A 23,548-nucleotide genomic window follows, 5' to 3' on the forward strand; every position below is an offset into this window, starting at 1 on the left:
TGTAGCATGGTGGCAGCATTTTGACAGCGTATCCTGCCACCAGCGAAAGATGATCGTTACACTTTAAGGCTATGTTCATATGCTGTACAAACAACAACCGTTCAGCTTGAATGGCCGTTGTTTAACACAACCTACGGCTGGAGTTATTGAACACGTTCATTACTTCTGACCATAGTTAGCGTTAAACAACAGTTGTTCACGTGGAACGGCCGTTGTTTGTACAGCGTATGGACATATATGTGGTCACCAGTAGCTGCGCAATCATGGCAACATTGTACATCTATTGGTGACCACATAGGGACATGGATTAAACTACATACATGGACCAGAATTGTGGGGAAACAGTATTAAAGGTGATATCCTCTCTTTTAGGAGTGATTCTCTATTATCAGGAGGGATTCTCTATTATCAGGAGTGATTCTCTATTATCAGGAGGGATTCTCTATTATCAGGAGTGATTCTCTATTATCAGGAGGGATTCTCTATCATCAGGAGGGATTCTCTATCATCAGGAGGGATTCTCTATCATCAGGAGGGATTCTCTATTATCAGGAGGGATTCTCTATCATCAGGAGTGATTCTCTATCATCAGGAGTGATTCTCTATCATCTCTCTGTACCCTCTGGACTGCCAGGATGAGTTTTAGCTACTATGTAGAGTTAAGTTGTGGCTCTGCCTCCTCAGCCTCATGCAGCAGCCTGCTGGGAGTAGTAGTATTAGAAGTCATCTGATTACTCCCCCTAGAGAAGGGGCTTTCCTTATAGTGACTTTAGGGGACATCAGACAATACACAGATAATGAGCACTTCTTCCACAGTCCCTCCAGGTCACTGTCTGCGGTCCAGGCTGGTCAGGCAGAGAAGCCTCATTCATCACACTTAACTCCTTCCCTCCTGGCAGTGCCTGGTAGCGTCAGCAGCTGGCTGACAGACATGATAGCAGACAGCTAACCTCAGTGCACAACAGGGAAGGGGTTAAGTCACTCCCATCCTCCCCTCCCCCCTTCTCTGCTGAGTCCGTACAGTGCTCTGGGTGCTCAGCACGGAAGGTGGGGGATGTGCTGACTCCAAAGGTAACTTAACCCCTTCCCTGTAAACTGCCTCCTGCTCGGCCTCATTAACACCCCCCATCCCCTGATACCGGGCCGTGCAGCAGCAGTGCTCCTCTTCTCCCTCCTTCGCGGTCTTCTGGTGGGCGGGAGCAGGGAGTAGTTCCCCAGTTGATACACTCCTGAGGCCGGGAACAGACTCATCAGAGGGAGTTTGTATCTCCCGCACTCTTGTGGCCGGAGGCAGGATGCAGCTTCCGGTCACAGGAGCCAGCCAATCACAGCCCCGCATCTGCCAGCGCTCACCAGGAGCACTCGTAGTTAAAGGGCCAGCTATGTTTTGGGAAGCGGGACACTTGGGGCCCGTTCCGGGAAGGCGGGACATGACCCCGAAATCGGGACTGTCCCGCCGAAAACGGGACGGTTGGGAGGTATGATGTTATGTGCACAATCCATCATCGTGTCCCCCAGTAATCGCATTGTCTCCTCTCTAGAAATAACCATGACAATTGTCGCCATAGTAACGCACCGTCCACCATTAAACTCATTGCCGAGTTCCTGGTGCCAGTAAAGTGTTTATTGGGGGGGGGGGGGAATGTATCCATGGAGATGAGATACAGAAGTGTACCGCACTGAGACTAATCCACTATGGGGGCAGGGGGGGGGGGAATTCCATGTCCAGTCATCTGTGGAAAATGTCAGAATGTGATGAGTTTGTGGAAGGAACCATTAGTTCTGTGTGATATGAGAGAGATGTCAGGAGTCTGTATGATTGACGCTAATGTCAATCAGAAGAAAGCCCCGCCCCCTGACTGCTGAGGAATACGCCGCTTCTTGCTTAGTTGGCATCAGTGCTGCAGAGTAGTCATGTGACCTCAGACCGGACACAGAGGAGGGGCTTCTGTGATTGGGGAAAGGCCAGTGACAGATGTCAGGGATGAGGAACCTGCCGCCCTCCAGCCAAGCTGGCATTTTCTTACTTTGCAGTTTGGATCAGTTTTCTTTGTCATCCATACAAGACACATATATTTATGTTTTAAAGGGGTACTCCACTCAAACATAACTATTGACATGTTGCTGCCCATGGTGAGACTAACAATTCCTTCCATACTTGTTATTATCTATTCAGTCTCCTTCCCCCAGTTCTCAGCTGCTGCTTTCTTCTGAAGACACAAAAATCTGTGTGTGAGCTTTTCTCTCTGTCTCCCACCCTCGCTTCTGAGACAGCTGATGTAAACAAGTCCCTAGCAGGCTGTATCTGCAACATTGTAGCTTCTTTGTAATTCTGGCATAGTTAATCGCAGTGAGTTTCTTAGCAACCTTAGAATAGATAATAATTATGGAAGGAACTGTTAGTCTCACCATGGGCGGCAACATATCAAAAGTTATGTTTGAATGGAATACCCCTTTAATAGTTTGTACCAAATTTCCAAAGACAGTGATAAAGATGATGTTTTTGATTTGTCTAATGATAAATAAAATAAAAGCAGTTTTTCCATTTTTCAAATTTTTTTTTTTTTTAACTATTAGTTTCCCTAGGTAATGTGCACATCTCAATCATTGCTACAGTACACTGCAATACTAATGCTGATGTATTGCAGTGTACCGTCATCTCAGTGATCTTCTATTACACCTTGACTCTAGCAGGGTGTACAAGAACCTAGAGGCCAAGAGAACCCAATGGCACCTAGGGTAACAGATTGGGTGATAGAGGGGAACACCACCATAGACTGTATAACACAGCCAGTAGCCTCCATGTATGGCTCCAGCTCAGCCCCAGTCCTCTCCATGCTTCCTTCCTGACATTATGGTGTACTGGACATGTACACTGAATGTTGGGCAGGGGCCCTTATATACCAGTCTCCTGGGTGGGAAGGTTCCTGGACACTTACTTTAAGGACGGCCTCCAGTGTCGGGTGCTGCCGCAGTCTCACAACTCCTGAAGGAAACTTGGATATTCCTTTTACAGTTCTATAATGGAAAAGCATCAGTCAGAGCTTCACCCTACACGTTATACTGTAACCTCGATGACCCTGAAGTCATAAGATGTCACTGGTTCCCTATGAGACATGTGTGACTGTAATCAATAGTGAAGGCGTCCCATATTACAGACCTCCATATAGTCTCCTGGGAGCTGGTAAGGGTTTCATGGCCCGATCGCTTACACGTTCCCATAAACCTTACCGGTTTTCTTTGTCAGACTCTTCCGTCGCTCTTTGTCAGGCTCTTCCGTCGCTCTTTGTCAGGCTCTTCCGTCGCTCTTTGTCAGGCTCTTCCGTCGCTCTTTGTCAGGCTCTTCCGTCGCTCTTTGTCAGGCTCTTCCGTCGCTCTTTGTCAGGCTCTTCCGTCGCTCTTTGTCAGGCTCTTCCGTCGCTCTTTGTCAGGCTCTTCCGTCGCTCTTTGTCAGGCTCTTCCGTCGCTCTTTGTCAGGCTCTTCCGTCGCTCTTTGTCAGGCTCTTCCGTCGCTCTTTGTCAGGCTCTTCCGTCGCTCTTTGTCAAACTCTTCCGTCGCTCTTTGTCAGGCTCTTCCGTCGCTCTTTGTCAGGCTCTTCCGTCGCTCTTTGTCAGGCTCTTCCGTCGCTCTTTGTCAGGCTCTTCCGTCGCTCTTTGTCAGGCTCTTCCGTCGCTCTTTGTCAGGCTCTTCCGTCGCTCTTTGTCAAACTCTTCCGTCGCTCTTTGTCAGGCTCTTCCGTTGCTCTTTGTCAGGCTCTTCCGTCGCTCTTTGTCAGGCTCTTCCGTCGCTCTTTGTCAGGCTCTTCCGTCGCTCTTTGTCAGGCTCTTCCGTCGCTCTTTGTCAGGCTCTTCCGTCGCTCTTTGTCAGGCTCTTCCGTCGCTCTTTTTCAGGCTCTTCCGTCGCTCTTTGTCAGGCTCTTCCGTCGCTCTTTGTCAGGCTCTTGGTTCGGCTATTATACATTTCAACATCAGCCAAATTTTTGGCAAGATGTGGTGCCAGAGCCGCCTGATGGCTCCTTGTTCTGGGTCATTGAAGTCATTGCCTTTGTGAAGTGAAACCCAAGTGCTTACAGCAAAACAAAGGGAAACTCAAGAACTTACATGGCAGCGAACCAGCAGGAGTCCTGCTCCGGGGACTGCAGGAGGTGGCAGAGAGTGTCCAGGACCCGAGGGAAGTGGCGGCTGTTCAGGACGTGCTGGTGGCCGGCTTGACTAGTCACTAGACATGTGAGGGCAAAGCAGGCGTTTCTGCTTCCACCGGCATCTCCTCCAGACATCATGGCCTCCAGTGCACAGATCTGGACTTATCAGGGGAAAACAAGGCTTATAGAATTTACTGGCGGCTGATCTACCCCTGAGGGTGCAAATAACATGGAGACCTCTAGAGACAATGGGACCCTGTTACTGAGGGATGACAGGACGACAACACCCTGACACTGGGAGATGACAGGACGACAACACCCTGACACTGGGAGATGACAGGACGACAACACCCTGACACTGGGAGATGACAGGACGACAACACCCTGATACTGAGAGATGACAGGACGACAACACCCTGACACTGAGAGATGACAGGACGACAACACCCTGACACTGAGAGATGACAGGACGACAACACCCTGACACTGGGAGATGACGGGTCAAAAACACCCTGACACTGAGAGATGACAGGATGACAACACCCTGACACTGAGAGATGACAGGATGACCACACCCTGACACTGAGAGATGACAGGACGACAACACCCTGACACTGAGAGATGACAGGACGACAACACCCTGACACTGAGAGATGACAGGACGACAACACCCTGACACTGAGAGATGACAGGATGACAACACCCTGATACTGGGAGATGACAGGACGACAACACCCTGACACTGGGAGATGACAGGACGACAACACCCTGACACTGGGAGATGACAGGACGACAACACCCTGACACTGGGAGATGACAGGACGACAACACCCTGACACTGGGAGATGACAGGACGACAACACCCTGACACTGGGAGATGACAGGACGACAACACCCTGACACTGGGAGATGACAGGACGACAACACCCTGACACTGAGAGATGACAGGACGACAACACCCTGACACTGAGAGATGACAGGACGACAACACCCTGACACTGAGAGATGACAGGATGACAACACCCTGATACTGAGAGATGACAGGACGACAACACCCTGATACTGGGAGATGACCAGATGACAACACCCTGATACTGAGAGATGAAAGGATGACAACACTCTGACACTGGGAGATGACAGGACAAAAACACCCTGACACTGAGAGATGACAGGATGACAACACCCTGATACTGAGAGATGACAGGATGACAACACCCTGATACTGGGAGATGACCGGATGACAACACCCTGACACTGAGAGATGACAGGACAACAACACCCTGACACTGAGAGATGACAGGACAACAAAACCCTGACACTGAGAGATGACAGGACAACAACACCCTGACACTGGGAGATGACAGGACAAAAACACCCTGACACTGAGAGATGACAGGATGACAACACCCTGATACTGAGAGATGACAGGATGACAACACCCTGATACTGGGAGATGACCGGATGACAACACCCTGACACTGAGAGATGACAGGACAACAACACCCTGACACTGAGAGATGACAGGACAACAACACCCTGACACTGAGAGATGACAGGACAACAAAACCCTGACACTGAGAGATGACAGGACAACAACACCCTGACACTGGGAGATGACAGGACGACAACACCCTGACACTGAGAGATGACAGGACGACAACACCCTGACACTGAGAGATGACAGAATGACAACACCCTGACACTGAGAGATGACAGAATGACAACACCCTGACACTTTACACAAATGTGTGGCTAGTGCACTCACCATGTTATCGGCCTCCTCCAGAGCCAGCACCCGTCTCCTTCCTGCATCTGAGTCACACAGGCGTCCGAGAGTAAACGCTGCGTTCAGACCACAGCCTAGAAGAGAGAGGAGACATCACTTGGTATGTATGACAGAGGACAGCCATAACTACAGGCAATGACTTTCGCCATCTATGTCTATGATATGTCCGATATGTCCATTCTCACCAGACCCCAAACATCAAAAGAGACAAGTGGTATGGTGGTCGGCCATAGCACTGGGGCACACTGGTGGTGTGACACTGAGGTGTGACACAATAGCGCAGAGGTCAAATGTGTGGCCCTCCAGCTGTTCCAAATCTACAACTCCCATCATGCTTGGAAAGCTTTAGTTTTGGCTGTCCAGGCATGATGAGAATTGTATTGTTGCAGCAGCTGGAGGGTCACAAGTTTGACCCCCTGGGGTGTAATGGGGTGGGATCTGGATGGTTTTAGGACTGCCTCTCTGGACTCTCTCACCCGCCTCGTCCCCATGGAGCGATGTGATGATCTTCTGTAATATCAGGTCAGATTTCGGATGCTCCAGGAGCCGCGTGCACCCCTCCTGGCACATTGAAATGCGGGCGAGCACCAGGGCGCAGTTACTGGCCGTCCAGTCACTCAGAGAATCCAGAAGTTTTGTGATGTTCTCGATGATGAAGTCTGAATCCGGAGACGAGAGAAGCCAGCGTCTGCCGTGGTTGGTCTCTGCCTGTGAGGAGATCAATATGAACAGGACGCTACACACACACCCCCATCCCGGGATCCATCTCCTCCATCTACTGATCATGTCTGGATCTGCTGCCTGAATGACCTGGCACAGCAACATAAACAGAAGCCATGACGCCAGTGTGAACACGGCCTTAATATAATGTCTCCATTATTGCAGCCACATTGTGCCCAGACCGCAGCGGTTTTCATTGGCAGGTAACAGTGTGTCACCCGTAACGTGATCTTTCCGATGTGACACAAGCATAAGTGCGATGTGCCAATGTAAACCTGAGGGATCACTGCAGAAAAGAGAACAACTCAGTCATTATACATGATAGAGCCGGTTATTATTACTAGACATAAAACAGGGCAGAGGCCGAACAAGCAGGGCATGATGGGAGATTACAGCTCTATATGTATGTACTCCATCAGCAGAATAGTGAGTTCAGCTCTGAAGCATAATGCAGGATGTAGTAAAACCTTTGCCCTGGTTACATATACACTTAGGACCCCAGTGCTGGGGGATAATGGTACCATGTGGTGCCCTCTCTTCACACATCATCTCTCACCAGTGTTCCCAGGGCACCGGCCGCGTTCATTACAGATTCTGCATCGTCCCACAGCAACATGGCTCCCAGTCTCCCCAGTAGGTCCCAGTCTGTTGCTCTTTCTGCCAGGTTTACCAACATGACGGCAACTCCTGGGTCTTCTGCCACCGTGCCAAGAATGTAGGCGACATTACTGCAAAGCCTGCAACAACAGGAGTCATATAATATATAGTCACCTGGATAATATAGTACAGTGCCATAAATTGCCTATATAATACTGCCATATAATGTGTATGTAATAGTGCCATATAATGCCTTTATAATACTGCCATATAATGTGTGTATAATACTGTCATATAATGTGTATATAATAGTGCCATATAATGCCTATATAATACTGCCATATAATGTGTATATAATACTGCCATATAATGCCTATACAATACTGCCAAATAATGCTTGTATAATACTGCCATATAATGTGTATAATACTGTCATATAATGTGTATATAATAGTGCCATATATTGAGTATATAATACTGCCATATAATGTGTATATAATAGTGCCATATAATGTGTATAATGCGGTTCAGGGAAGAAACAGAGTGCTGCACCTCACACCTATGGCTGATACTAGTGCCCCTAGGCTGAATAAAAAACACATCAGAATTTTGTGTATGAATTGATCAAGCCATACTGCCCCATGTACCTCGTGCCGGTATCTGATACACATGGGTCCCTACACTAAGTCCACACCGTGCCAGTCAGTGGCCACCAACCCCGCAGGCGTGCACAGCCAGGGAACGGGGGCCATGGGACGGCCCTGCGACCCCCCATGCCACAGGACCAGACCCAAAAACACCACACCAGAACCCGGCCAGCACCGCCGGCGGAGAAGGTCGCCCCCAAGCAGCACAAGTCTGGATAAGGTATTGCGCTCACCATAGCTGCAGCAAACAGAATGGGAAAAAACAGGAGGGATTAAAACCATGTGCACTCAGGTGTCTCCTGCTGATTGCGGTCATGTGGGTCTCACCAGGAGGAGTGCAAAACACGGAGAAAAGAGAGAAACAAAATGCGGTTCAGGGAAGAAACAGAGCGCTGCACCTCACACCTATGGCTGATACTAGTGAATGTGTATAATACTGTCATATAATGTGTATATAATAGTGCCATATATTGAGTATATAATACTGCCATATAATGTGTATATAATACTGCCATATAATGTGAATAATACTGTCATATAATGTGTATATAATAGTGCCATATATTGTGTATATAATACTGCCATATAATGTGTATATAATGCTGCCATATAATGTGTATATAATACTGTCATATAATGTGTATATAATAGTGCCATATATTGTGTATATAATACTGCCATATAATGCTTATATCCCTTATATCAGCTCCTGCTTATTGCTGGGCCGGTGGATGGTTTCCTGACCTCTCCCCATCTCGGAGTCCTGGCGGCCGGCGCAGGGGGGAGAGTCTCTCGGTAAACACCACGCGCCCGGCTGCCCAGTTACTGGGGTAACACTGCTGTAAGCAAACGGAGACTTGTAGAGCCAGGAATGGAGCGGTGCCAGCGGATTACACACAGCCCGGCCGCACATGGAAACACGCACAATCGCTGGAAGCCCCGACTAATCCCCGACTCCATGCAGAGTGCCGGGAGCCGCCTCACCCCCAGGACTACAGAGATAGAGACCAAGTGTTCTGTAAGGTCACCGAGCCATCGTACTGTCACAGAATAGAGAGAACACATACAGGAGAGCACCATCTGTGCCAACTACAACTCCCAGCATGCACATAGAGCCCTACTATCTACAGCTCCTGCAAAACTACAACTCCCAGCATGCACACACAGACTGACTGCTGTACAGCTATTGCCATACTACAACTCCCAGCATGCACACACACACCGACTGCTGTACAGCTATTGCCATACTACAACTCCCAGCATGCACATACACACCGACTGCTGTACAGCTATTGCCATACTACAACTCCCAGCATGTACATACACCTGGACTGCTCTACAGCTATTGCCATACTACAACTCCCAGCATGCACATACACCCCGACTGTTCTACAGCTATTGCCATACTACAACTCCCAGCATGCACATACACCTCGACTGCTGCACAGCTCCTGCCATACTACAACTCCCAGCATGCCTATAGACCTCTACTGCTGCACAGCTCCTGCCATACTACAACTCCCAGCATGCCCATAGAGCCCTACTATCTAAGGCTCCTACAAAACTACAACTCCCAGCATTGGCGTATGGCGGCCATTCCTGAGTTCTTGTACAGGCAGGCGGTAGTGTATGCGGATCTTACAGCGCTTCGCTCTGATCCTTTGCCCATGTGAGGAGACGAGGCCGGCCTTCCGTATTGGCCGTTGGCTCGGCGCTGTTTGCTTTCCCTGGATTGTTACTGATGCTGCCCTGGGGTTGGGGCCCGGTTGCTGAGGATCTGTCAGGCTTCGTGTTTACCCTGCGGATACGGATTGTTTGGCCTCGCTATTATGCTATGATCCCCAACGAAAGGTCCCGGCCGTTCTGGAGCCTCCACCTTAAGTACACTCCATTTACAGCTTGTTTGATGTGTATATCGGGAGTACAATCTGCGGTATGGCGGCTAACGTCCTCTCCATGGCCTGTCTAATGGGCTTAAGGCTACATGATAGCAGTGATGTCACGTCACCCGGGAATAGGAGACCTGATGTTAACGTTTCACAGATGGAGCAACACATCAATGTACGTGCTGATAGACAGCTTACTGGCACTGAGCGGTGGGTTGTTATATGGAGAACTGAGGCCACTGTAGCTTTATATGCAAGCACCGTATGGCGGTATTATTATGCCTTTGTATGGCAATGTTATATATGGAGTAGATTGGTGATCCCCAGTCATTGCAAAACTACAACTCCCAGCATGCACAGGACTTACAACAGCACAGTACAACTTCCCAGGGACACATGGCTGTTGCAATACTACAACTCCCAGCATGCACAGGACATACAACAGCACAGTACAGCCTTACAGTGACACACAGCTGTTGCAAGACTACAACTTCTAGCATGCACAGTACTTTATTAAAGCACAGTCCGACCTCCCAGTGACCCACAGCTGTTGCAAGACTACAACTCCCAGCATGCACAGGACATACAACAGCACAGTACAACTTCCCAGTGACACATAGCTGTTGCAATACTACAACTCCCAGCATGCACAGGACATACAACAGCACAGTACAACTTCCCAGGGACACATGGCTGTTGCAAGACTACAACTCCCAGCATGCACAGGACATACAACAGCACAGTACAACTTCCCAGTGACACATAGCTGTTGCAATACTACAACTCCCAGCATGCACAGGAACTTATTACAGCACAGTCCGACCTTCCAGTGACACACGGCCGATGCATAACTACACCTTTGGCTGTGAGTGCATGCTGGTAGTTGTAGTTGTGGAGGTAGACTTACCGTACATCAGCTGTATGCAGGGCTCTGCACAGGGCGGCCAGGTACTGATCACATTGTGGATCCTTGGTCACAGCTTCCACCAGCCCCTCGCATTGACTCTGCAGTTTGCTCATCAGCAGGGCGACGCATTCCTGCACCTCGTCCGGAGACGGCGACAGCAGCCGCGGCAATAGGCCGTCCATGACTCTTCCGTCACCATGAGGATCCTGTCAGAACAAGCAGAGGAAACAGGTCTGGATGAGAGACATAATCCCCCTATAATTTACCTACATTATCCCAGATTATAGGAATTGATGCCGCCATTCTGATCATCAGGAGATCACATGTTCAGACGATTGTATTACGGCCTGACGCTGTTACTTCAGGGCATTATCCCCTGGTCAGGATGGGCTATAGATGCGGCCACATTAGGCTCATGTTCATTTGTCACCTGATACTCTATAACACAGGTGTCAAACATGCCGCCCTCCAGCTGTTACCAAACTACAACTCCCATCATGCCTGGACAGCCAAAGCTTTAGCTCTTCATGCATGATGGGAATTGTAGTTTTGCAACAGCTGGAGGGCCGAAGGTTCCCCATCCCAGATCTATAATATGGCGTCCAATGGAACAAGCCACAACCGCAGTGTCCCTGCATATCAGATAGAGACCGGTATGGATCCCATATAATGGGTAGGTTGTACTGTGTGCTGTAATATATATATCTATAGTCCTGTGGCAGAGGCAATAGACAGGGACTACAAAATAAGTGACCGGGAATGACCAAATTGCACTGGCTGATCACATGACCCTGCCTCTTATTCAAGCAAATGGGGTCATCTACCTACCTATCTATCTATCTATCTATCTGTCTCCTATCTATCTATCTATCTATCTATCTATCTATCTATCTATCTATCTATCTTTCTATCTATCTATCTATCTATCTATCTATCTATCTATCATCTATCTATCTATCTCCTATATATCTCCTATCTATCTATATATCTCCTATCTATCTGCTATCTATCTATCTCCTATCTATCTCCTATCTATCTATCTATCTATCTATCTATCTCCTATCTATCTATCTATCTATCTATCTTTCTATCTATCTATCTATCTATCTACCTATCTATCTATCTATCTATCTCCTATCTATCTATCTATCTACCTATCTATCTATCTATCCCCTATCTGTCTATCTATCTACCTATCTATCTCCTATCTATCTATCTATCTATCTACCTATCTATCTATCTATCTACCTATCTATCTCCTATCTATCTATCTATCTATCTCCTATCTATCTATCTATCTATCTATCTATCTATCTATCTATCTCCTATCTACCTATCTATCTCCTATCTATCTATCTATCTATCTATCTGTGTGTCTGTCTGTCTGTCTATCTATCTCCTATCTATCTCCTATCTATCTATCTCTTTTCTCTATCTATCTATCTCCTATTTATCTATCTATTTATCTATCCACAGCAATCACTGAGCTCAGGGAGATCAGGGAAAAAAATCCAATGAAGTACTCACCCAGGAGTCTCCATTGATACATTGCCCCCTTTAAAATGTAAATATGCAATGAAGGGGTCCGCGGAGCCTCAGTTGCGAGTCCCAAAACACGGGAATAGCCAGATATCGCTCCTCCGATTTTTTTTGTCACTGAACTTGCTGAGCTCAGTGACAAGGCTCCCTTGGCAGGGAAGGAAAACCTGTTGCCAAGGGGTGCCCCCCAGTGAGGAGATCACCAAACCACCCTGATAGGTAGCCCATTAAGTTGCAAGTATTGGAATATGAATAGGGGAATACCAGGGTGGCCCCTTTTGCATCAAAGTCTAACAGTATTGCAACATGACAAAGGTTTACTAAAGCCCGGCATCCATCCACAGACAGCTGTTTCGGGGTACTTGTCTATCATCAGTGTGAAGCAGGATTATGGCTAACAGGGGCAATGAAAAACACACCAAGTAAACACAGCAATCACTGAGCTCAGGGAGATCAGTGACAAAAAATTCAATGGAGGGATATCTGGCTATTCCCATGTTTTAAGACTTTGCATATTTAAATTTATAGGGGGCAATGTATCAATGGAGACTCTTGAGTGAGTACTCATTGGATTTTTTTCACTGACCTCCCTGAGCTCAGTGATTGCTCCACACTGATGAGGGGCAAAACCCCTAAAACAGCTGTCAGTAGATGGATGCCGGGCTTTGGTAATCCTTTATCATGTCACAATACTCGCCACAGAGTCAGGGTACTATTACACGGAACGATAATCGGCCCGATTCGGCCGATTATCGCTTTGTGTAATAAATACAACGATCATCGGCTGATCCTTGATATAGGTTTGTACCTATAATTGTCGGGCGCCGACTGCACATCGCTACGTGTAATATCGGTGCGCGGCCGGCGACTGACGATTTACATTTTCTATCCAGGCTGCAAGGCTCATTTTGCGGTCTTCTCCCCAGGTCTCGCGCACTCCAGCTTCAGAGCAGCCTGTCTCAGCTGACAGAGCGCTCAGCCAATCACTGGCCGGGACCGCCGCGGCCAGTCATTAGCTGAGCGGCCTGTCAGCCAATGACTTTTTGACGCAAAAAGGGTGGCTTCCTTCCATGGAGCGATCTGACTATTCCCGTGTTTTGAGGCTCCACGGACCCCTTTTTATCTCCTATCATTATTACTCATGTAACTATATAGAATATTTATTTACTTACATATACATAATAAATACAAAGAGATTGCAAAATAAACATAAAAAGGCCAAAGGCTGCAATGAAAATTAGACGTTGTCGTCATCATCATCATCTAGGATATTGTGGATGGTCAGAGACGTCTATAACCTCAGATCTGTCCTGGAAACAGGTGCCGGATCATCAGATGCCAGATCAGCAGGATGTGTAAGAATGGATTAGATGTCAGCAAAGGATCTACTCCAGGAACCACAAGTATGAATAGGGCACAACAGATGTGTAGGACGAGAGTCGGGGGTAGGGGGCTGTGTGATGGGAATGATGAGAGTCGGGGGTGGGGGGCTGTGTGATGTGTATGATGGGAGTCGGGGGTAGGGGTCTGTGTGATGGGAATGATGAGAGTCGGGGGTGGGGGGCTGTGTGATGTGTATGATGAGAGTCGGGGGCTGTGTGATGTGTATGATGAGAGTCGGGGGTGGGGGGCTGTGTGATGTGTATGATGAGAGTCGGGGGTGGGGGGCTGTGTGATGTGTATGATGGGAGTCGGGGGTGGGGGGCTGTGTGATGTGTATGATGGGAGTCGGGGGGCTGTGTGATGTGTATGATGAGAGTCGGGGGTGGGGGGCTGTGTGATGTGTATGATGAGAGTCGGGGGTGGGGGGCTGTGTGATGTGTATGATGAGAGTCGGGGGTGGGGGGCTGTGTGATGTGTATGATGGGAGTCGGGGGTGGGGGGCTGTGTGATGTGTATGATGAGAGTCGGGGGTGGGGGCTGTGTGATGTGTATGATGGGAGTAGGGGGTGGGGGGCTGTGTGATGTGTATGATGAGAGTCGGGGGCTGTGTGATGTGTATGATGAGAGTCGGGGGTGGGGGGCTGTGTGATGTGTATGATGAGAGTCGGGGGTGGGGGGCTGTGTGATGTGTATGATGAGAGTCGGGGGCTGTGTGATGTGTATGATGAGAGTCGGGGGTGGGGGGCTGTGTGATGTGTATGATGAGAGTTGGGGGTGGGGGGCTTCGTTATGTGTACAACCAGAGAAGGGGGGGGGTGTTCTGTGTGATATGGGGGCGGGGAGACCTCTCTTACCTGTCCCCTGGTCTCCGTCCTCACAGCTGAAGTGTCGTCTTGTGGCTGCAGCTTCTCTCACTGTTTGCTTCTCCTTCAAGGATAAATGAGTTTTCTTTGAGCGTCTCCAATCAGCAGCGAGGACGTCCTCCGGGAGGCAGGGAGCAGCCTGTGGTTACTGTGTACTCCGCTATACACAGAGGAGCTGCCTATAACCACCTCCATGTACCCCGCTATACACAGAGGAGCTGCCTATAACCACCTCCATGTACCCCGCTATACACAGAGGAGCTGCCCCCCAACCACCTCCATGTACCCCGCTATACACAGAGGAGCTGCCTATAACCACCTCCATGTACCCCGCTATACACAGAGGAGCTGCCTATAACCACCCCCATGTACCCCGCTATACACAGAGGAGCTGCCTATAACCACCTCCATGTACCCCGCTATACACAGAGGAGCTGCCTATAACCACCTCCATGTACCCCGCTATACACAGAGGAGCTGCCCCCCAACCACCTCCATGTACCCCGCTATACACAGAGGAGCTGCCCCCCAACCACCTCCATGTACCCCGCTATACACAGAGGAGCTGCCCCCCAACCACCTCCATGTACCCCGCTATACACAGAGGAGCTGCCTATAACCACCTCCATGTACCCCGCTATACACAGAGGAGCTGCCTATAACCACCTCCATGTACCCCGCTATACACAGAGGAGCTGCCTATAACCACCTCCATGTACCCCGCTATACACAGAGGAGCTGCCCCCCAACCACCTCCATGTACCCCGCTATACACAGAGGAGCTGCCTATAACCACCTCCATGTACCCCGCTATACACAGAGGAGCTGCCTATAACCACCTCCATGTACCCCGCTATACACAGAGGAGCTGCTTATAACCACCTCCATGTACCCCGCTATACACAGAGGAGCTGCCCTATAATCACCTCCATGTACCCCGCTATACACAGAGGAGCTGCCCCCCAACCACCTCCATGTACCCCGCTATACACAGAGGAGCTGCCCCCCAACCACCTCCATGTACCCCGCTATACACAGAGGAGCTGCCCCCCAACCACCTCCATGTACCCCGCTATACACAGAGGAGCTGCCCCCCAACCACCTCCATGTACCCCGCTATACACAGAGGAGCTGCCTATAACCACCTCCATGTACCCCGCTATACACAGAGGAGCTGCCTATAACCACCTCCATGTACCCCGCTATACACAGAGGAGCTGCCTATAACCACCTCCATGTACCCCGCTATACACAGAGGAGCTGCCTATAACCACCTCCATGTACCCCGCTATACACAGAGGAGCTGCCTATAACCACCTCCATGTACCCCGCTATACACAGAGGAGCTGCCCCCCAACCACCTCCATGTACCCCGCTATACACAGAGGAGCTGCCTATAACCACCTCCATGTACCCCGCTATACACAGAGGAGCTGCCTATAACCACCTCCATTTACCCCGCTATACACAGAGGAGCTGCCCCCCAACCACCTCCATGTACCCCGCTATACACAGAGGAGCTGCCTATAACCACCTCCATGTACCCCGCTATACACAGAGGAGCTGCCTATAACCACCTCCATGTACCCCGCTATACACAGAGGAGCTGCTTATAACCACCTCCATGTACCCCGCTATACACAGAGGAGCTGCCTATAACCACCTCCATGTACCCCGCTATACACAGAGGAGCTGCCTATAACCACTAGCCTATGTACCTTTAGATCCTGCCATTCTGGGAACTGGAAAAGCTGGGTGACAACTCCTGTAGTGAAAACCATGATGGTTGGCTATACTGGCTGCAACGAGGTGGAGCCATTGTTGTAATAAAACTAAATAAATCCTGCATTGTGTCACCGACAATGATGGGGGTCACCGACAATGATGGGGGTCACCAACAATAATGGGAGTAACTGACAATGATGGGAGTCACCGACAATGATGGGAGTAACTGACAATGATGGGAGTCACCGACAATGATGGGAGTCACCGACAATGATGGGAGTCACCGACAATGATGGGAGTAACTGACAATGATGGGAGTAACCGACAATGATGGGAGTAACCGACAATGATGGGAGTCACCGACAATGATGGGGGTCACCGACAATGATGGGAGTCACCGACAATGATGGGAGTAACTGACAATGATGGGAGTAACCGACAATGATGGGAGTAACTGACAATGATGGGAGTAACCGACAATGATGGGAGTAACCGACAATGATGGGAGTCACCGACAATGATGGGACTAACTGACAATGATGGGAGTCACCGACAATGATGGGAGTAACCGACAATGATGGGAGTCACCGACAATGATGGGAGAAACTTACAATGATGGGAGTAACCGACAATGATGGGAGTCACCGACAATGATGGGAGAAACTGACAATGATGGGAGTAACCGACAATGATGGGAGTCACCGACAATGATGGGGGTAACGGACAATGATGGGGGTAACGGACAATGATGGGAGTAACGGACAATGATGGGGGTAACGGACAATGATGGGAGTAACGGACAATGATGGGAGTCACCGACAATGATGGGAGTAACGGACAATGATGGGGGTCACCGACAATGATGGGGGTCACCGACAATGATGGGGGTAACGGACAATGATGGGAGTAACGGACAATGATAAGGGTTACCGACAATGATGGGAGTAACAGACAGTGATGGGGGTCACCAACAATTATGGGAGTCAGCGACAATGATGGGAGTAACAGACAGTGATGGGGGTCACCAACAATGATGGGGGTTTCCGAACTTCATAAACTTCCCAGCCCTCCTGTTGTAAGAGGCGTCTAGTGTGTGAAGGGTTAATGCTGGCAGTCTCCTCCCCGCCAGGGCTTATCACTCCCCTCATGGCTGCCACTCCTCCTGTTGTAGGAACTGATCCTTTAACTCACAATGGCGGCTGATCCCTGGTCCCCCCTGTGCACCATCAGCCATGGCGGCCAGCGCTACCTGTGCCTCAGCAGAGTCCAGACTGGCAGCAACGTCCACATACAGTGAGTGATGTCAGGGATGGGGATCATGGAGGCGGCCATGTTGGGTGGTCTGTCTGCAGCTCAGGGAGCGGAGAGACTATTAACCATTGCTGTCCTGAAGCCATGCTGGATGGTTCTGCAATAAGGGCAGAAAGTGGTTAAGGTGGTATTACACCGAACGATTTGTGAACGTTCAATGATGAAAATAGGTCCAGATTCGATCAAACGATTATCGTTTAGATCCGAATAATCTAACGATATTTTGAACGATACTCGTCCTGTGTAATACGGCCCTTAGATGGGTATAATACTGGCAGCCGTACAATGATTTATATATGGGAGCCATTGCAAAACTACAACTCCCAGCATGCTCTGACAGCTCTGCACCTCTCTACCAGCTGCAAAACTACAACTCCCAGCATGCTCTGGCAGCTCTGCACCTCTCTACCAGCTGCAAAACTACAACTCCCAGCATGCTCTGACAGCTTTGAACCTCTCTACCTGCTGCAAAACTACAACTTCCACAACCACAGATTGGGGGAGAAGCTATGGGGGTTTAAGGGGTCAGTCCTATTCTATGTGTTCTGGTCAGACTTAGAAGTGTGGAGATGTAGAACAATCCCTTTAAGTTAAAGGGCATTGTCAGGGAAGCGTCTCATCGCTGTACACAGCACCCCCCCTCATCCAGCCTGGAGGCAGTATACAGCACCCCCCTCAGCTCCGGTAGGGGAGGGGGGTGGGCCGCCACATCTTCTTGGCCCCAGTTGTATACGGCTTTTATAGTCTGGTGATTGTCCCATTAAAGTCAGAGAAAAAAGACAAAGCAAACCCCATAAAACTCCTATTCACCTCAATGCTGTCTCTGTGCCTGTGATTGTTCTGTGCTGATCCGGGGGTCGGGGGTCTTCAGTGTGATGCTGCCTGGGAACAGGATGACTATGTGCCGTATAGAGGTCATGTAATATATGAAGAAGGGGGCACCATCCAATGTCCGCCCACTGCCGACCACCCCTCATAATAACTAACCCTGGCTGTGTATATACTTATATATCTGCATAATACATCCTCTTGTCTCTGTTCAGTGTAACGAACAGCAATGAAGTCTGGAGGACGGACCCCATAGAGGAGGCCCTGGAGGACTGGGTAAGACCCCATATCAGCCAGGTGACATCACTACCCCTGGATATATTATTATAGAAGTATATAGGGTGGGGGAGGTGCCCTGTTGGAAATGTCACTGAACAAAGGATCCTTTATTTTTGTTCATGTAGAGGCACGATAGGCTCAGTAGTTACAGTCCCTACAAGCTTGATTGTTACTCCCTATGTATTTCTGGAACCTTCCCTGAGTACACCCAGCTGTATACTAGAGCGTGCATTCACCTACACCAGGGATAGGGAACCTGTGGAAGAACTACAATTCCCATCATGCCTAAACAGCCAAAGCTAAGCTGTGTCCTGGAGAGTGACCCCTGCTGGTGCAGAGCCCCCTCTGTCTCTCAGGCTCTCGCCATCTTCCCCCAGCCCCCTGGCCTGTGTGTGTGTGTGTATATATATATATATATATATATATATATCTCATATAATGCTCCCTGGGTATGTCATGATAGCTACAGGTGGGGCTAACTGTTTATCATATGTACACGACTCAAGTCCTCTCGCCCCAAAAGGGTGTACCTGCAGTCTTACTCACCTCCACCCTGTGGTCTCCTTCACAGTTTCCCAGCATCCGCATTTGCATCTTGCTGGGGCTGGACTGAAGTCACCTCACCAATATTATGTCTATCTGCACCTGCATTGCCCCCAGCAGTCTGCCCTGGGGCTCCCCTTTTGTCTTTGGGGACCCCTAGATGTCTCTCTCTCTTTAGCAGAGGGGGTCTCTGCTTACCATGTGGTCTCAGCCTCATCCTAACTTACTTCCTGCTTTCAGCCTCACATGGTACTACAGTGGCATCTAGTGGCAGCAGATGACATTGCAGGCTTATATTCAATGCATGGGATCTTTGACATAAAGTGAGAAACCGATGAGGTACACTGGTAAAAAATCCTGTCCCAAAACAACTAGTTTCAGAAAGTTATATAGCAGAAGCAAATCCCCATAGAAAACCTCTCCTGCTCTGGACAGTTCCTGACATGGCCAGAGGTGGCAGCAGAGAGCACTGTGTCAGACTGGAGAGAATACACCACTTCCTGCAGGACATACAGAAGCTGGTAAGTACTGAAAGATTGAAGATTTTTAAATAGAAGTAAATTACAAATCTGTGTGACTTTCTGAAACCAGTTGATTTGAAAGAAAAAGATTTTGCCGGAGTTCCCCTTAACTTTTACCACTTTCTTTATATGTTACTTCTTTATTTTAGGACGCTGCCCGCAATGTGACGTCACGTGATCTTGTGAACAAATTACGGTAAGTTCTGTTTTTCGGACCAGGGCCTAGGTGTGACGACTACCCCTGCAGCCACCATAAGCCCTTTGGAGATTTTGTAGTCCTAATGCACTGTGTCCACCCCAACAGGGAGAAGTTCCAGAACAGCTCTCCGGTTCTAGATATCCAGGGCAGCATCCCAAGCCTGTCCTTCCAGGTGGATTCTGGGAAGGTCACCCTGGACCTCTTGAAGCTTCCAGTGTCTGAGGCACGAGCGCTGGTGCAGGAGGTGCTGTTCGATATGTCTGATCGTGTGAGGAGTTTAGAGGGGCTTCTTAAAGGTACAGTCACCATTTGTACTAAAAGTAAGCTCTACACACATATGAATATAACAAGGCTTTGTGCAGGGTTTTCTTGCTGTTACAACTACAGGGGTCAGGCTGGGTCCTGTTACTAGGTTATTACATACAGAAACCACTGAATGAGAGCTCAGCTAGAAAATGGGGGCGCTGTTGCATTCATGTCTATGGGAAATCTGCACTGCTATTGATGGTAAAAAGTGGAATTGCAAGTGACAGACTTCCCTACATATGTATAATAAACTAGTGCTGCCCCCTGCTGGTCACAGTCTGTATAGACAATAATTTGCTGTATAAGATGTATGGGGCAACATACAGCAGCTGATAAGTAATTGAAGACTGGATATTTTTTTTTTATAGAAATAAGTTACAAATCTCTGGCACTTTGTGGCACCGGTTGATTTGAAAGAAAACATTTTTTTTTTGGTGAACTACCCCTTTAATGAAGACAATGAGGGGTCACATGGTCTGGTAGACTTTTTGTAATTTACACCAGAAAGTAGCAGAAATCCCGGTGGAAATGTACACTGTGTCATGGCCGATGTAGAGTTTTGTTTGATGTGTAAAGATGGGTCAGATAGGAGGTGTGCAATTTTTTGGTGCAGAATTTTGAATGCAGCTCTGAATGGATATGTTTAGGGGTTGTCTCCTGACTACTATGCAATCCTTAATTTTTAATTATTTTTTTTTAGACCGAGAGAGCGATGCTGCTAGATCCGTCAGTCTGGTCAAGCAAAAGAATCAACAGATCCTTTTTCCTGGTTAGTAATCAAAAAAAAAAAAAAAATTCAAGATGGCCGCCATTACAGCTCTCACAGGGGAAAGCAAAAGTGATGCTATCCCTGGCTGATATCTGGCTGTATACCCAGACAGGCCAGCCATTCAGGAGTCGGGAAAAGATGGATGGAGAGCTGTAATGAGAAAAGCTGATCGTGCATGGAGATTCAATGAATTTCTTTGTGTTCTCAGATGTTACTGCTCGAAGGCGAGGTTTTGGGGGGTCATCCGCACAGGCGAAGAAGAGGCTGCCCGGGGAGTCTCTTATTAATCCTGGCTGTAAGAGGTAACAAGATGGCTCCTGCTTTGAGGGGGAACTCTTCTTTCACATCAACTGGTTTCAGAAAGTTACTGTATATAGATTTGTAATTTACTTCCATTTAAAAATCCCCAGTCTTATCAGCTGCTGTATGTCCTGCAGGAAGTAGTGTATTCTCTCCAGTCTCACACACTGCTTTCTGCTGCCACCTCTGTCCATGTCAGGAACTGTCCAGAGCAGGAGAGGTTTTCTATGGGGATTTGCTGCTGCTCCTGACATGGACAGAGGTGGCAGTAGAGAGCACTGTGTCACACCGAAAAGAATACACCACTTCCTGCAGGACATACAGCAGCTGATAAGTACTGGAAGACTGGAGCATTTTAAATAGAAGTAAATTACAAATCTATATAATTTTCTGTGAACCATTTCGCCTGAGTTCTCCTTTAAGAATAACATGGGGTTTGTGTGTTGGATTCAGCCTACAGTGTAAAGAATAGAAGTTTTCCTCTGGCTGTCAGGGAATGCTGGGAGTTGCAGTTTTGCAACAGCTGAGGAGACATTGGTTGGGGAACTTTGCTCTCATCTATAGAAATCCTACATATCATGTGTTAAGTTTAGTAAATGTCAGTGGAGGAAGCCATAGCAAGCAGTATAAATCCGCCATTCTTTACACTGCAGACTGCGCTCACCGGGAACGGGTATTGGACATTACTTTGTACTGTACAGTAACACCACCCTGATCTTTCTTTGTAGCAAAAAGGCGGCCAAGGGGGTGGATTTTGAAGAATCCTGAAGATTTGTTGGTGACCACACAGGACCGTGACGCCATGGAAGCCATTTTGTAAACGACCACAGAATGCAGCCTCCGTACAAGAGATATAAATGCGCCCTGTATATTAGGGATGGTCTTTGTTTCATCACCACGGCATCACCGTAACCTCAATGTTTTCCTATAGGGGAGGAAAGGCCACAAGTCATTTGCAACAGTCCCAATATGGCGACTTTATAGTGAAACATTGAGGTTGGTGACCTGCGAGGGAACATCGTGGTAGAAGTCTATTCATTTACACTTATTCTGGGTGACCGCTCCGGGTGTAAACGTGACAATTGATGTCGAGGATATGGTAGCGTCCAGGCCCGGACTGGTAATCTGGCAAGCCGGGCAAATGCCCGCTGGGCTGGCCAGATTACCAGTCTGTGGGCCGCCCGGGCTGCATAAAAAAAAAAAATCACTGCCGCGGCCCGTTTCTCTTTCCGGTCCGCTTCTGCCCGCTCCGGTCACTGCAGCCCGCTCTGTCCGCCACCTGTCACCGGATCACAGCCTCTGCCCGCTCCGGTCACTGCAGCCCGCTCGGCCCGCCCCTGACGTGCTCCGCTAATCCAATCAACGTGGAGCAGCGTGTGGCCGCTGCGGCCGGCCGTGGAACGCGCGTTACGTGCACCGCAGCGGCCCCACGCTGCTCCACGTTGATTGGATTAGCGCACGTCAGGGGCGGGCCGAGCGGGCTGCAGTGACCGGAGCGGGCAGAGGCTGTGATCCGGTGACAGGAGGCGGACCGAGCGGGCAGCGGTGACCGGAGCGGGCAGAGGCGGGCTGCGGTGACCGGAACGGGCAGAGGCGGGCTGCGGTGACCGGAACGGGCAGAGGCGGGCTCCGGTGACAGGAGGCCACAGGAGCGAGCTGCGGTGATAGGAGGTAACAGGAGCGGGCTGCCGTGACCGGGGGCCATCTATAAAGGAGGGGGGAGAAGAGAGAGGGGGGCATCTATAAAGGAGGGGGGAGAAGAGAGAGGGGGGCCATCTATAAAGGCGGGGGGAGAAGAGAGAGGGGGGCCATCTATAAAGGAGGGGGGAGAAGAGAGAGGGGGGCATCTATAAAGGAGGGGGGAGAAGAGAGAGGGGGCACATCTATAAAGGAGGGGGGAGAAGAGAGAGGGGGCCATCTATAAAGGAGGGGGGAGAAGAGAGGGGGCCATCTATAAAGGAGGGGGAAGAAGAGAGAGGGGGGCCATCTATAAAGGAGGGGGGAGAAGAGAGAGGGGGGCATCTATAAAGGAGGGGGGAGAAGAGAGAGGGGGGACATCTATAAAGGAGGGGGGAGAAGAGAGAGGGGGGACATCTATAAAGGAGGGGGGAGAAGAGAGAGGGGGCACATCTATAAAGGAGGGGCGAGAAGAGAGAGGGGGGACATCTATAAAGGAGGGGGGAGAAGAGAGAGGGGGGACATCTATAAAGGAGGGGGGACATCTATAAAGGAGGGGGGAGAAGAGAGAGGGGGCCATCTATAAAGGAGGGGGGAGAAAAGAAAGAGGGGGGCCATCT

The 23,548-nt window shown here is 49.3% G+C and overlaps 2 protein-coding genes across 7 annotated transcripts in view; one reads left to right on the forward strand and one right to left on the reverse strand.

Annotated features, from left to right (window-relative positions):
* The window catches only part of LOC138802389 (uncharacterized), a 29,474-nt gene extending 11,832 nt beyond the window's left edge, over nucleotides 1-17,642 (reverse strand). Inside the window, exons 1-8 of one of the 4 annotated variants that reach the window (XM_069985631.1) lie at nucleotides 16,189-17,642; nucleotides 14,462-14,534; nucleotides 10,686-10,891; nucleotides 7,205-7,385; nucleotides 6,405-6,636; nucleotides 5,908-6,002; nucleotides 4,102-4,298; nucleotides 2,940-3,018 (exon numbers count right to left, since the gene is read on the reverse strand). In XM_069985631.1, coding sequence (XP_069841732.1) covers nucleotides 2,940-3,018; nucleotides 4,102-4,298; nucleotides 5,908-6,002; nucleotides 6,405-6,636; nucleotides 7,205-7,385; nucleotides 10,686-10,867 — 966 coding nt within the window. In that variant the 5' untranslated portion in view covers nucleotides 10,868-10,891; nucleotides 14,462-14,534; nucleotides 16,189-17,642. Of the gene's footprint in view, nucleotides 1-2,939; nucleotides 3,019-4,101; nucleotides 4,299-5,907; nucleotides 6,003-6,404; nucleotides 6,637-7,204; nucleotides 7,386-10,685; nucleotides 10,892-14,461; nucleotides 14,670-14,702; nucleotides 14,735-16,188 lie in introns of those variants that run through there. The other 3 variants (XM_069985628.1, XM_069985632.1, XM_069985629.1) reach the window with 3 other exon arrangements.
* Nucleotides 16,392-22,500, forward strand: PAXX (PAXX non-homologous end joining factor). Of its 3 annotated transcripts, none has more exons than XM_069985635.1 (8): nucleotides 16,392-17,082; nucleotides 17,367-17,488; nucleotides 18,550-18,610; nucleotides 19,827-19,873; nucleotides 19,982-20,172; nucleotides 20,883-20,951; nucleotides 21,160-21,253; nucleotides 21,980-22,500. In XM_069985635.1, the coding sequence occupies exons 2-8, from the start codon at nucleotides 17,388-17,390 to the stop codon at nucleotides 22,017-22,019; spliced, it is 603 nt and encodes a 200-aa protein (XP_069841736.1). In that variant the 5' UTR covers nucleotides 16,392-17,082; nucleotides 17,367-17,387; the 3' UTR covers nucleotides 22,020-22,500. The 3 variants fall into 3 exon arrangements, with proteins under 3 accessions (XP_069841736.1, XP_069841737.1, XP_069841735.1); XM_069985636.1 differs by having other exon boundaries at nucleotides 16,392-16,911; XM_069985634.1 differs by having other exon boundaries at nucleotides 16,392-17,488.
* The last annotated feature ends 1,048 nt before the right edge of the window (nucleotides 22,501-23,548 follow it).

The sequence above is a fragment of the Dendropsophus ebraccatus genome, chromosome 10 (assembly GCF_027789765.1).
Source record: "Dendropsophus ebraccatus isolate aDenEbr1 chromosome 10, aDenEbr1.pat, whole genome shotgun sequence".
NCBI classification, from domain to species: Eukaryota; Metazoa; Chordata; class Amphibia; order Anura; family Hylidae; genus Dendropsophus; species Dendropsophus ebraccatus.

Bases quoted from the DNA above. Each gene is read 5' to 3' on its own strand.
- PAXX (XM_069985634.1), top strand. From the start codon at position 17,388: ATGGCGGCTGATCCCTGGTCCCCCCTGTGCACCATCAGCCATGGCGGC. The intron at 17,489-18,549 runs GTGAGTGATGTC...GTCTCTGTTCAG, and splicing joins GGCAGCAACGTCCACATACA to TGTAACGAACAGCAATGAAG. The intron at 18,611-19,826 runs GTAAGACCCCAT...TCTTTATTTTAG, and splicing joins AGGAGGCCCTGGAGGACTGG to GACGCTGCCCGCAATGTGAC.